The following is a 14,677-nucleotide window of genomic DNA, read 5'->3' as shown; positions in this document are numbered from 1 at the left end:
CCCCGGCCAGCTGAAACGTGTTTCATATTCCTGCACCGCTGCTCGAGCAAATATTCTACGTATCAGTATTTAACTGCTACTGCTAACTTCAAAGTGCATCCGGTAAGGCACCGGTTCCCGGGGTGTAAGAATGCCACTCGCTTCGGTGCACTTGAAACCTCAATTCCAGTGAATCGTACACTTGCCGGCCGTCGTTCCTAGTCCCGGTGAGCAAAATCCGAGGACGAAAGAAAGAAAGTAGGTTTCCGGTTTTCGTAACACCGGGATGGATATTGGCTGTTGGTTTTTTTGTGAGAAAACTTATAAAAAACCTTAACACACGTTAAGTGCTGAATAATGTAAAACTTGTGTATTGTGAAGATGTCCATTGTGAGGAAGATGTTTTAAATTATATAACGGAATTAAAAAAAAAAAAACAAAACATAGCCAGTACAAAAATAGGGGAATGTAGGTAAAGACGGACACTACGGGTAAAATGGACACTTCTCATTAATTAATCAAAATGGCAATTTTCGAAAAAATCAACAACGCAGCATCCTAGCTTAAAGTTAAACAACACATTTGAGAACATTTTTGGCAATATATATATGCAAAATTGGTTAAATTCACGAACAAAATAAATTTTCAATCATGACCATCCTTGTGGATCTAATTTGACTACTACGGATCTTAAGCTCTACAACTTGTAGTGTTTATATTTCCGGAAGTTTTATTTCATGAATGAGTTGTAGTGATCATTAATGAAAAAACTGGCGAAAGAACGAGAATGAAAGCAATACAAAATATTATTTTCTGGTGGTTTAAACATCCTGACACCAAAGCGGGAAAGACGGACACTTTGTTGTAGGGAAAGATGGACACCGAATTTATTGATTTATTTTACTTCTTATATCAATTGGTGATGACTAGATCTCTTCAAATATCTTAAATAAGGGTATTCCGAAGCTATAAACCAACCAATATATCCCTAGAAATGGTATATTCCCTTAACGTGTCCGTCTTTACCTACCTTCCCCTATTTACTATTTTCATAAATAAAGCTCATGAAATAATGAATGACAACTTAAAAAGTGAACAAAACAGGGTAATTTTAAAATATGCTTTGACTTTTTAAAATATTTTAATATCTTGTCAATCTTGTCAATGTCGATGAAATTACTATGGTAATATAATAAAATAAGTAATATTTTGAAAACCAAAATAAAAAAAGGAAAAATAACAATGATTAAACATAACTAAGCTGTTTATTTAAAAAAAAATCTTTAGTAGAGCACAAAAAAATAAATTTGTACATCCTTCTTTTCCATTTCACCATACACCTAAAATCACGTAGTGAAAGTCACGCGTCACAATTGTATCGATGGTTTCCGTATGGCTGGATGGCATCTGACGGAGCTAAAGTATTTCTTTGATGAACGATTAGATGGCAGTCGCAGTCGGTGTTGAATGTGTCGCGTCTAGTCGATAAAGCACAAAATATGACACCGTAACGAAAATGAAAACGAAAAAAGTAGCGACGACATCGCGACGACGAACATTGACATCGATAGTACTATTTCGTAACCTTCGCGTGGTACCTTGTTTGCATCTTGCGCTGCTCAGCTTAGAGCTGTAGAGATGGTGTGAAATTAGAATCCTTTGGAGGGGAGAGTAGCAAATTCTTCCTCCTTTTCTAGTACACTTTACGTCACACTCAAGAAAGCCGTACGAAAGTAAGAATAATAAACAGCGAATAACGTTACGGTTCGCTTTACACAGGGGCAATCATCGGCGCTGTCGATCATGCGGTCTATTTTATGCTTCATTGGATGGGCGTTAGTCTGATACGATGAACCTGTGCCACACCAATACTACACACTGGTGTCGTCTTCTCCACGACACTCATCACTCAAATCGCACTTGGTAGGTAGGTTTTCAGTTTTAGTGCCTCGTCTTGCATGCAAAATTGCCATCAGTCTCATCCCCCGCCAGCGTTCCAATAAAACCCGTCCCTTAAATCCTTACCCAGACACTTGAGGCACACACACATACATTTTGTCACCCTCAAATACGACATGATATTTGCTGTCTCTTTCAAGATTTTGAAGCATTTTTTTGTTGGTCGCGGTGGGGCAACCGACAAGCTGCTGATGTTACACAAGAAATTGATTTTGATTTCGTTTCCATTCCTTCGAACGTCTCCAGCTCCACTCCATCCTCATCCAATTCTCCCGCCTAAACAACACGGCATCGGAAATCGGAACCCTTGATCGGGACGCACCCTGCCTGTCTGTTTTCACAGTTTATTACCACCGCCACCGGGTTTTTGGAGAGGCATCCACATTTGGAGCATCAATTTTGCTTGCCAAAAAAAAAAAATCGCGATATTATCGCCGTCCCGCCTGCCATGCTCGTCACCCCGCCGGTACGGAAATGAGATTATGGAAAGTATGCAATCTTCACTTTCACCGTATGTTATGACATAGATCTTTGGCATGGCGCCTTCGGGCACATTCCGGGGCAACGACGTCTCCGTCTGGTTTGCTTGTTCGGTTTGTTTTTTCTGCTTTTGAAATAGGATTCGCCTCGCTGAACTTACTAACTTGCGGTTGCACTTTCATGGGGTGAAAGTGTACAGGGCAAGATGAAAAGAGGAAATTGGAAGCAACCTTTGGACATGTGTGTATGTGTGGTGACTGTAATCGACACGAGGTTAAATGATGCTGATGAGTTTGTCTACGTTGTGAGTTTAACTACATAGGTTCAATTCACAGGTCTTTTGATCGTGTCGGGCTTACCTTTGGTTCGACAATGCAACTTTGAAATATAGCTTCAAATTCCCTTACCTTAGATGTACTTTGTGGTTCTGAGAATGATGCAGCTAAAAGTAATCAAATAACTTCAGAATAAACTAATTATTAAATTGCAAGTTTAAGTATTTCTGAGGTGATAAATGAATAATGACAAAGGTAATTATAGCTTATAGGGTTTATATGAAGTATGGAGAGTATATATTCATGAATTGGCGAAAGCTAGCAAAAGAGTTTAAGGTGTATGATGAATCACGATCGAACAGCATAGGGATTGTCTATAGCCTACAATGTATTAACAGTGGAGCGCCGTTTATCCGGGCTTCTCGGGACTTCCCAAGTGACATTTTCTCGAAATTGTTTTCCCATATCTGCTCGATTAGTACTCGATACGCCTGAAATTGTGAATTTGTGTGTGATCAAGTGAGTTGAAAGCGCCAAGATTTGGTGAGTTCGTAAATTAGACTTTCTTCTTTCGATGGACTATGCCGTCGAGCTCATTTTACATTCGTAGCTTTGATTTTTTATGAAAAACAAAAGCGAATTTTTTGTGACGTTATTTTATAAAAAATCGATATTATTTAAGTATAGAATGACCAACATGACTACATGACCAACCATAACGATAGGAAACATCATTTCCGATGGAATTTGGAAGAAAGCAACGAAAAAGCCGCATCACAGTTGATTTTAAAGGCCTTTTTCTAAATTCCCTTAAACTGGTGCAGTTTAAGGGAAGTTTAAGGCTCCAGTTTAAGGAAATTTGCACGAATTCCCGATTATTCGTGCTCGAAAATGTCGATTGGGTTGACTTTGCCCGGATAAGCGAATAACACGGATAATGAGTCAAATGATATATTTTATCACCAAATTCCTGGTTATCTTTGGGAAATTTTTCTTATTTTTTGATAAAAATAACCCAGTTTTTATTAACTTCATGTTTTTCAAAAGAGAATTTTTAAAATTTGCCATGAATTATAGTGTTTTTTGTTATGACAATGTGCTCTTATAACCGATTTTTCAAATATCCTCCTCATAACCCAATGTCACTTTTGTATTGAACTGTCATTTCTCAACAGCACGGATAAACGGAAAGCCGGACAAAAGGTACCCGGATAAACGGCGCTCCACTGTAGTTGGAAAACCTCTGTTTTATCTGCTTCCCAAAACACACGACATATAGCAGGGGTGTCCAAACTACGACCCGCGGGCCGCATGCGGCCCTAAAGAGCTTATAATGCGGCCCACGATGACTTTGCCAGAGTTTATATAAATATTACGTTATTATGACTTTTTCAAATAAAAATGTATTTTTTACTTTTCTTAGAAAAAATCAAGCTTTAGTAACACGAAACTGTATTAGTATCGTTAGTATTTTGTTGTAAAAACGAGATTTAAACGTTCACTCATCATTTAAAGGTATCGTCAAATGGCCCTCAATATAGTTATTTTTGAAGCAAAGCGGCCCGCGAGCTGAAAAGTTTGGAGGCCCCTTACGTAGAGGATTTCTGAATGCTTCTCATCATAATTAATGTCTCGTTCTAAGAGAGTTTGTGCAGAACTAAATGATGTTCCTTAGTCAAACTTCTTTTAAAATAAAATTAACTTTACTATGCTATACCATGTAGTTTCTCCACAGCTAAAATCCAAAAACCTTGAACCGTCCGGCTATAAAAATACTTTCCCATGATCATTACACCTAATCATCGTCCAAACTTCTCTATCCTCTCAATTGTGGACGGAAAACTAAACCAAAAACCTGCGATCCACTTTTGTATCGTTCCCAATGTGCGTGTACGGAAAACTTTTTTCATTTTAGTCCTCTCATCGTATGCCCACACCCCGCACTCAGTCCAGTCATTCTGGTGTTGAGGTCACACTGGTTTCGACCAAAAAATGCTTGCTCGCTACAAGATAAAATTTGTAGTCCATTCATTGCAATAAAATTATTATTTAATGGTGCGCAACTTAAACGCAGCAGCCATTCCCGAGGCAAAAGTGCGCCTCAAGCACAGGCTCAACCGTTTTTTTGCCGTTGAGGTTTAGCTTTTGTCAAGGGCCAGAGAAGCGGCCGCTGTGTATTGCTGGACACCGCAACTACAGTAACAGTTGGCAGGGTCAGGCAAATTATTAACATAGAGAAAGTTTGGCACTTAAAAAAGGAGCGTAATGGATTTTTATCAACGTCCAGAATGTCCATAAGTTCCGGACGAGCACTGGGGAGAGGACTGGGCGACAATATAATTAAAATAGAAATGAAATAAAATGTGAAACAATAGAACTACCTCGCTTGAATGTCGAGAAGCCGAGAGCCGGTTGAGTTTTGCAACTTGTTCTGACCTGCTCCAGGAGCACTGTTCCCCATTAGGATTTCCTTCGCTCAAAGAAAGTCAATCCAATATGGCACCGGCTCCAGATGAGGACGGGCCGGAACCTTCTCCAAACCGCAGATGTCGCCTTTTGCCTCGGTAGAAAGTTCAACAGTCATTAATTTGGTTTGCGGTTGACGGGTGTAACGGGCGCCCGAAAGCCTGAGGAAGGCTTTGCGGACAGCTCCAGGGCTATATGATCCTAATTTTTCACTATACACTATCAAAGCTTAGCTGGACAGCGGAGGACATTGGGCGTTAGCTGTGGTTTCTATTATTTGTGGACGTTGTACATGCTCTTACTAATTCCCACTAATTTAAAAGCTCAATCCGTGAAAGAATATTAATTTCTCTTCCGTAAGCCTGACCACACAAGGAAGACAAATGAAGTGTGTGTTGTTGGGTGATGTTGTAGCGTCAAACGAAGAAGCAGCTACACTTCACACAAAACCTTCAGGTTTATAGCTTGCAAACTTTCAAATAAAGTCACAATGTACTCACATTTTAATATTACGCCTTAGTATACCTCAGAGACACCAAGAAACAATACCGTGTATAGTTTATTTTGCGCGAAGTTTTCCATCCAACGTAAACAGGGAGTGGTGAGTTTAACGAGGAAGCAAGTTTGTTGAAGCAACTAGCACTTAAACCGGCAAGGTACAGTACAGGTGCATGGAATGGTATTGTTCTTCGGAGTCGATTAGGACGGTGCGCTAGTACAACAATGTTAACCCTGTCTTTGTAGCTACAGTGTAATCATACTTTAGTAATGAAGACTGTAATGTAGCAAAGTGATACAAAGTAGTGCGAAGGCGCAAAAGTGGTGGATTCACGGCGATGGATTTTGAGGTGCGATGAATTTGAGATACTAGTGAATAACATAATGGATTTTAGGTGATTGTTTCACTGTAAACCTTGAGACTAATCGATATTTTGATTATCCTTTATATGGAGAGTCATACTCGTCAGGTTTTGCTGGACTAGTTTTGTCATTGATAATGACACAACATTATCCTTGGAGAGCGTTAAGGTCCTAACGGCTATCTTTTAACGATTGAACAATGCATTTCACTTGAAGTACTAAGGTAATTATTATCAGAAATGATCTTCAAAAAGACATCAGAAAACTTCAGTGTCTAAAGGGATCTAAAGCATAATGTAACTTGGCCCACTGAAAGCCTTTCTTAGTTAAACAGAGTGCACTAAAAGCTTGTAAGCTTACACAACATTGTTTGAGGGACCTTAAGTTTCCCATTGGCTATAGATCATAAACGTTTAAAACATATTTAGTACAGCTCAAATACAGTACTTCATGAATGATTCTACTCGCACTAATCATACATATTTGGAATTTTGTTGCCTAATTTGTCTCAATCGGAATGCATTTATTAATTTAATATTACTTTGTTATTTATCACTGTGCTCAGAGTTTTACATTGGTAATCCTCTTATCATGCAATCCAATCGATATAATTCAATATCACTGTGCTGCAGGATTCCGTTGCTAATCAAAAATAGTTTGTCAAACCGACGCACCATCCATCCATCAATCGTTCCTCGCGCAATTGCAATCGGCGTGGGTTCATGCAGGTTGTGGCAAACTTAAATGGGAACCACAAATTAAATTGAAACCTTCGCTTACCTTCACCGTACGCGTAGGCGGCGCGAAAGTGTGCACTAAATTAACGATTAATTAATTATTCAAGTGTCACCACAGCAGACGCATTAACACATATAATTTTGCATCAACATCACGCTTCGCCCGCACGGTTTCACGGGTTCATGAAGGTTTTGTTTCGATTGCGACTGGTTTGGTTAGGTGAGAAAAATCTTGAATTATTCATACTCGCGGAGGTACGCGGGTGTTGTTTGTGAGGTTGATAAGGGACAGGGGCGTTTGGGATGGCAGTGCTAATTAAAACTGTTGACGAAGCTGGTGGCATCGGCACTGCTGATGAAGAATGCACGATGACCAGGAGTAGTTTAATAGCAATCGCATGCAAAATCAATGGGAGAAACAATTTCTTTCTATTGAGGTGTAGAGAGATTGTTGGGAAAGAATACTAAAATGTAAAATGTATACTAATTTGATAAAATTAAAATCATTGATTCTTGCTGATGTTCACCTTTAATGCTTTGGAACCTGCTCAGAAAGGTAGGTCCTCCCAGCAATATCCGGAGTCGTCCGGAATTGCCCGGAGTCGCAGTCATCCGGAGTTGTCCGGAGTCATACAGAGTCGCCAGGAGTCGGAGTCATCCGGAGTGCTTCAGAGTTAGAGTCATCCGGAGTCGTCTGGAGTCATCAGGCTCGTACTCCGGAGTCGTCCGGCTCCAACAGCAAAAGACTCCGACTGCTGGTGATACTAGTGATTCTGATTTTGCTAGAGCCGGAGCTGGATCGGATTCGTGAGCGCGCTCCAAAGAGCACACCACTACTACTCGCACCATTTACCTTTCCAAAAACGTTAATGGAACCAGATTTGCATCGTCATAGTTGAACTGTAAGCTTATTCTATCTTCGTTCATTCCTGTTTTTGTAATGGCTTGTACGTTTTTCATTCCAGCCAACGAATCGAATGCATCTGCATCCTGCATAAATCAGTGCATATGCACTATGCCACAGGGCGAACAAAAAAGTTTTATTTTAGTGTATAATCAATAAAAAGAAAAATCTTTCAACCAACTACTACAGCACCGAACGCCAAACTTTGGGCCAAGATTTGTCTCTAGCAAACCCTTTGAACCGTGCTAGCACAAAAGCTAAAGTTTGGTACACCGGCACAGTACTTCCGTGCTGCTGCCGCTGCTAGTGCTGCTACTGCTGCTGATCCGTAACGGTTTTGTGCCTCGACGGGCGCGCGTAGTAGTAGATCGTTTTAGTTGACTGATGCCGATGCTGTTCGTCGTGCCACGCAGCTCTCGCTCGGTCGCTCGATGCATGCGAAGCGAGACGAATTACTATTGACGCCAACCGGTCGGTTGCTTTTTAGGCGGAAACTTTGCACGGATAATAAAATCCCTTTTTCCGCCCGAGAGCATTTTTAAATGGCGCACTTGAAACATATGTAATGTGTGCGTTTTGGCGTAGCTTTAATTTACATTTTGCATTTTCCTACTTTTAGTTTAGCATATTGTGTCTCTTAAACCGTTATCACTTTTCCTATTTAAAGAATCTTGGTTTAAATGTGCCTTGGATGGTTAATAATGGAAAAATCGTAGTACCTGGTGCTGTTCCTGTTTAAATTGTGGAAGGTGATATTTTGTATATGTTGTATATCATGTAGAGAAAATCAGTAATTTAAGTGATCAAGAGTGAATCTTATAAAGCACGTCGATAATAGAGATCGATATCAGTTCAACAAATGACGGTACTGAATCCATATCAGTCCTGGAGCTGATACATCAGCTGGAACAGAACCATGGAATTGATATTTGCCCCTGATGCTGATTCTAGAGCTGCAATTGATTTTATTTCGGTCCAGGAACTGTACCTGTACCTGTTCCAAGTGTAACATTGACTCTGCAGAACTGACGTAATGGAGGACATTAAAAATAACATTGAATGAACGAACAATACAAGCACAAAATGAAATAAACTGTAAAGTTATTTATCATTTTTATAGTAAAAAATAAGAAGATCCACGTAGTGACCGTTACTTTAAGATTAAAAAAGGGTAAAGATACAGGGATCATTAAACGAGTTTTCTCATTTTAAGTGTTTCACGAATAATAACTTAAATGAATTTATAGGTTAGTTTCTTGTAATATTAGAAGAAAAATAATCATTTGTTCAAGTTACTGATCATGAATAAGAATTGCATAACTCACAGATGAAGATAAGACACTCCTATTGGGTCGAAATTAGTGAAGGGAAAAATGAAGTTTTTGTCAGAATCGATTCCGGCTACTTCCGCATTTTTCTGGAATCGATTCCGGATATTAAGTCCGGAATCAGTTTCCTGAATCGATTCCGGAATCGGCTCAGGAATCGGAATTGACTCCGGAATTGGTTCCGGAATCGGCTCCATAATTGGTTCCGGAATCGGCTCCAGATACGGAATCGGAATAGGTTCTGAAATCGACTCCGGAATCGGTTCCGGAATCGAAATCGGCTCTCGAATCGGAATTGGCTCCTAATTTTCAATCGGCTAACAAACGGAGTCGGTTTCGGCATCGCCATAAAAAATGGGCGTTTGGGTCCAAACATACTACGTATTGATAAACGTAAAAAAATCCAAATTTTCTAGTATAAGATCCATTCTCATGGAGATTCCCGAACTGATTTCGCTCCGAAGTCAACTCTGGAATCAACTCCGGAGTCAACTCCGGAATCGGTTCTAGCATCGGAATCGGTTCCGGAATTGATTCCGAACACGGAATCGGAATCGGGTAGGTCCGATTCCGAGCTCCCACCACTAGTCGAAACAACCGATATGAGTACGAATGTGTTAGACACTAATAAACGAATACGTCCACAAGTCCCTTGTAGGTGCAGTAAAGTTAATTGATGCCTCTGGTTTGGCGAGATTCTTTGCATTGCGTTATCTTAAGTCATCTGGTAATAAGTTATATTCGAGACGGATAGGACTGCATGCCATAAACGCCATGGTTGAAAACTAACAGTACTGCATGATTTGTTTCAAGGCAGTTTTCCAATTTTTCTTTTTTTCTGAAAACAAAGTATAAAATATTTATTATTGGCTTTATTAAAACCGAACAGGGCACACAGGAACACTGGCCGGATCGTTCAAGAAAGCTTCCACAAACTTCCCGACCTTTGCAGCCTTTACGAAATTCGTTTCATACGCTTGAATTGCACCCGCCCCAAAAGTACGCCTGTCGTACAATCTGTTCGATCTGAAACAAAAACCCGCCCTCACTCAACCGACAGTATGTTAAGGTTTGGATTCATCTTTACACCGCGCGCGCCCTTCTCCACACGCCCCACAATCCACGCCTCGCGCTCGGTACACCGTCTGTACTCCTCGCAGAAGCCGGCCGCCTCATCGCGGGGCAAACAAATCAGCAACCCGCCGCTCGTTTCGACCGCCTTCCCCGCCAGCAACTTGGCACCGCGCCCGAGCGTTTCTGCCATTTCGCGCACATTCTTAATGATGGGCAGCGTGTCGAGATGGAAATCTACGTCGGCCGTCTGGTGCGATGCCAAGTTTTCCGCGTGCCCGTACAGCCCGAAACCCGTCACATCGGTAGCCGCATGTGCGCCGTACTTTTTCATCAGCTCGGCACCGGTTTTGTTCAGCCGGGACATCGATTCCAGCGCGATCCGGTACGTCTGCTCGATATCGGCCACGGTGAACCGTTCCCGCAGCCGGGCCCAGCTGTCCGACTGCTGTTCGCCCATCCAGATGTACGCGTTCGTGGCGAGTTGGGTGCCGAGCGGTTTGGTTAGCACGAGAGCATCGCCTGGTTGTGCGTTGTAAGGCCTGCAGATAGAGATGTTTCGCTGTGAGCCGTTTTCTCCTGTTATTGGCAGCATTATCTTATCACTCACATTATCAGCTCCGAACGATGGCAGACAGCGGAGGCAGCACCGCCAATAACGCACCACGGGTTCTCCGCAATGCTGCCGATCTGGACCGGCGCGTTGCACGCTTTGGCCGCCTCCAGAAAGCCCTGCATCACCATCGGTACCACCACCTCGCGCTCCTGCTCGGTGAACTCGGTCGGTGCGGTAACGATCAGCTTGATTTGGTCGATTTCCGTCGCCCCGACAGCGAACACATCGCTGACAACGTTCGCGAGCGCGATCTTCCCCAGCATAAACGGATCGTCGATCAGCGGGTAGAAGAAATCGACCGACTGTACCAGGAAAAGGTCGTGTTTGAGCGCAATTACCGACGAATCCAATCCAATTCCTGCAAGTGGAAGATACATTTTAATGCATTTATGTATAGAACTGTTGCCATGGGTTACGTTCCACTCACCAACACCATCCTCCTTGTTCGGTCCCTTCCCATCCTTATCACCTAGCTGCTCTCCGTACACTCCTGCAAGAAGTCGGTTTAGGACATCTTGAGGAACTTTCGAGCCTCACCCCCGCAGGGTGGAGAATTTGGTGAGGCGAAAGTCCGGGCTGAGCCCATAACTTTCCGGTTTAAACATTTTGCGGGTGCGTTTTAAAAACGCAAAACAAAAAAGGCGATGAAAAATAAAAGTGAACAGAAATAGACTACAGCTGATTTACAAGTGGCCACAGTTTCCGGCCCTCGGTTGGTTGACGGCTGGCTGTGTTTGTTGTGATTTTGACGCTTATACCGCGGTGTGACAACGCGTTGCCGCATACGACACACGCGACACTGTTTTGTTGGTTGTCGCAACATGCAACAGGCAAAAACATACTTTGAAGGATTTTACAACGGTTTTATCAATTTTAAATTATGTTGTAGCCTTTTAATACATGTGGAAATAAGTTTTGTGTGAATTGTGTTACATTTTGTTCAAAATTATTATTTTATCTTTCTCGCATTGAGCTCCTGCATTCACCACCATTCCATATTCACCACACTAATTCCCGAAACCGCCACCGCGAGCGCTTGCGTTCGGCTGTCAACGTGACACATTCACCACACCAAAAAAAAAGGAAAATTGATGACTGGATTTGTGGTTGGTCAATAATGCTGAAAAGATCACAAATTACGTTTGTTTTAACTTAAAAATAGTGTGTCCATTGCGGTGTGAAGATAAACTACGTGCCGGTGGGCTCGTTTAAAGTCGTTTTTGTTTAGGTATGTGTTTTGGTACGCCGTATTGGAGCGTTGTTTTCGGCTGGGAGAAGGTGCACGAAAACATTCCAGATGATATCAAGGGACCAGTGGACTGGCTGTTTTTACGATAAGCGTATAATTTTGGTGTTAAAAAGATAAAATACTTGATGAATTCTTCTCCAGTTTGTTCGCTACATCACTTGCTATTCTCAATGTCATAAAAACAGTCCGCATAACGCCCGCTCGTAAAGGGCGTGGAAACATAAACATCACGCACCTTGCCCCAAACCCTTGCCCCAAAACGACACTAAAACCTTGGTTCTTATCACTTTTCTGCAGGTACGGTAGGGCAGGTGCAGCCATGTCGTCGTCAGCAATTTTCATACTGGACGCGAAGGGAAAGGTGTTGATATCGCGCAACTACCGCGGCCACATCGATATGGGCGTGATCGACAAGTTTATGCCACTGCTGATGGAGAAGGAGGAGGAAGGGCTCATCACACCGATCCTGCAGACGCCGGAGTGTACATTCGCGTACGTGAAGACGAACAATCTGTACCTGGTGTCGGTGACGCGCAGCAACGCCAACATAGCGCTCGTGTTCGTCTTCCTGCACAAGGTGGTGCAGGTGTTCACCGAGTACTTCAAGGAGCTGGAGGAGGAAAGCATACGGGACAACTTTGTCGTGATTTACGAGCTGCTGGACGAGCTGATCGACTTCGGCTACCCGCAGACGACCGACAGCAAGATACTGCAGGAGTACATTACGCAGGAGGGCCACAAGCTGGAGATACAGCCGCGCATCCCGATGGCGGTCACGAACGCGGTCTCGTGGCGCTCGGAGGGCATCAAGTATCGCAAGAACGAGGTGTTCCTGGACGTGATCGAGAGCGTCAACCTGCTGGCGAACGCGAACGGGAACGTGCTGCGGAGCGAGATCGTGGGCGCGATCAAGATGCGCGTCTACCTGTCCGGCATGCCGGAGCTGCGGCTCGGGCTGAACGATAAGGTGCTGTTCGAGAGCACCGGGCGGGGCAAGTCGAAATCGGTCGAGCTGGAGGATGTGAAGTTTCACCAGTGCGTGCGGCTGTCGCGGTTCGAGAACGATCGGACGATCTCGTTCATACCGCCGGACGGCGAGTTCGAGCTGATGTCGTACCGGCTGAACACGCACGTGAAGCCGCTGATCTGGATCGAGTCGGTGATCGAGCGCCACGCCCACAGCCGGGTGGAGTACATGATCAAGGCGAAGTCGCAGTTCAAGCGCCGGTCGACGGCGAACAACGTGGAGATCGTCATACCGGTGCCGGCCGATGCCGACTCGCCCAAGTTCAAGACGACGATCGGCAGCGTGAAGTACGCGCCGGAGCAGAATGCCATCACGTGGACAATTAAATCATTCCCAGTAAGTTGTTGTGCGGTGCAAAGCGTGCACAACCAATACACGAAACGTCTAATTTATGGCTGTTTTTTGTGTGGTTCATTACAGGGCGGCAAGGAGTATCTTATGCGAGCTCACTTCGGCCTGCCAAGCGTAGAGTGCGAGGACAGTGAGGGAAAGCCTCCGATTCAGGTGAAGTTTGAAATTCCCTACTTTACCACATCCGGCATACAGGTAAGAGCAATCTTTTAGTCCCTCCCAAATGTGTCTCAAATGCTAACCGACCGTTCGTTTGTAGGTACGGTACTTAAAGATCATCGAAAAGAGCGGATACCAAGCACTGCCGTGGGTGCGGTACATCACCCAGAACGGCGACTACCAGCTGCGAACGAACTAAGCGTCCCGCCTGTACGGTGCCTGTACTGTGACGAGAAGTAATTGTTAAGTTTCCACCCCCTCCATATCCCCATTACTTCATCTGCGCCGGGTGTACTAGCCGAGTCCGGTGTGTGGAGTTGGCCGGGTCAAGGAACAGCACCCCATCGACTGGTTCCATCCAGCAAGGTAGCATTGCGGTGTGCAGTATTAAACGTGCAGTTTTGTTTGCAGCTGTCCGTGAGTCGTAACGTTGTGGGCAGCTCCGGGCAAGCAAACATTAGAGAAGATTGTATCTTCCTACTTTCTAGTGATTTATATATGCTTTTTGTGTTGTTTGCACTGCTTTCTTCTTCCTCTTCCATCTTTGTAAAAGCTCCTCTTTCACCCATGTTGAGTTGTCCAGTACTCTTACATTCAAAATTGTTGTTTTTTTTTCGAAAGAGGTTTTAGCGTTTTATTTTGTCAATCATTTCGTCCTTGTTTAACGCATTAGCCAACACAAGTGGATTTTATGTTGAACGGTAACCATCCTGTAAAACGAACATGTAGCACATAAAGTAATAAAGTAAAGTAAAGCGAGCGAGGTTCGGTGTAGAAAACTGGAAAGAAAATTCGCATTTAAACGTATTAAAAACAGTACTGAGTTGGCAGTTGCTGTCGGGAATGCTTTACTCCTTGATGGTAACGACCTGCGGCTGTGGTCATGTCCGTCCGTAAAGAACCACGCGTCGCGGATAGTCATTGCTACGGGAGGGCGCTTTGACTGGGAATCCAACACTTATTGTTCCTATAGGATTTGGTGTTTTGATTGGAAACGAATAAGAAATCGGCATTTTCTTTCTTGGGAAGGTTGTACGTGATGACGGGACCAAATGGGAATCTGTTTTTACACGTTTTTTTAAGCATTATTACATAGATAAAAATTCAATTCAAGACTCAAAACGTAAGCATTGCAATTTTATGTCACACTGTGTTCACCCAGTTTTAAACAACAATTACAATAACTACATAATTTTGTGGCCAAGATTTTGCGCC

At 43.2% G+C, this 14,677-nt stretch overlaps 2 protein-coding genes across 2 annotated transcripts; one reads left to right on the top strand and one right to left on the bottom strand.

The window, feature by feature from the left end:
• Positions 1-9,841: 9,841 nt before the first annotated feature.
• LOC120903522 (selenide, water dikinase 2-like) lies at positions 9,842-11,400 on the bottom strand. The gene is made up of 3 exons (XM_040313003.1): positions 11,104-11,400; positions 10,671-11,034; positions 9,842-10,602 (listed from the first exon to the last, which is right to left on the bottom strand). Exons 1-3 carry the CDS (start codon positions 11,279-11,281, stop codon positions 10,035-10,037), a joined length of 1,110 nt encoding a protein of 369 aa, XP_040168937.1. The 5' UTR covers positions 11,282-11,400; the 3' UTR covers positions 9,842-10,034.
• Positions 11,401-11,748: 348 nt separating this feature from the next.
• Positions 11,749-14,222, top strand: LOC120903143 (AP-1 complex subunit mu-1). The gene is made up of 4 exons (XM_040312393.1): positions 11,749-11,904; positions 12,223-13,288; positions 13,373-13,498; positions 13,563-14,222. The coding sequence occupies exons 2-4, from the start codon at positions 12,245-12,247 to the stop codon at positions 13,659-13,661; spliced, it is 1,269 nt and encodes a 422-aa protein (XP_040168327.1). The 5' UTR covers positions 11,749-11,904; positions 12,223-12,244; the 3' UTR covers positions 13,662-14,222.
• Positions 14,223-14,677: the final 455 nt, after the last annotated feature.

This window comes from Anopheles arabiensis, chromosome 3 (genome assembly GCF_016920715.1).
Source record: "Anopheles arabiensis isolate DONGOLA chromosome 3, AaraD3, whole genome shotgun sequence".
Taxonomy (NCBI): domain Eukaryota; kingdom Metazoa; phylum Arthropoda; class Insecta; order Diptera; family Culicidae; genus Anopheles; species Anopheles arabiensis.
The sequence above is the reverse complement of the archived record's forward strand: the minus strand, read 5'-3'. Positions and strand labels throughout refer to the sequence as shown.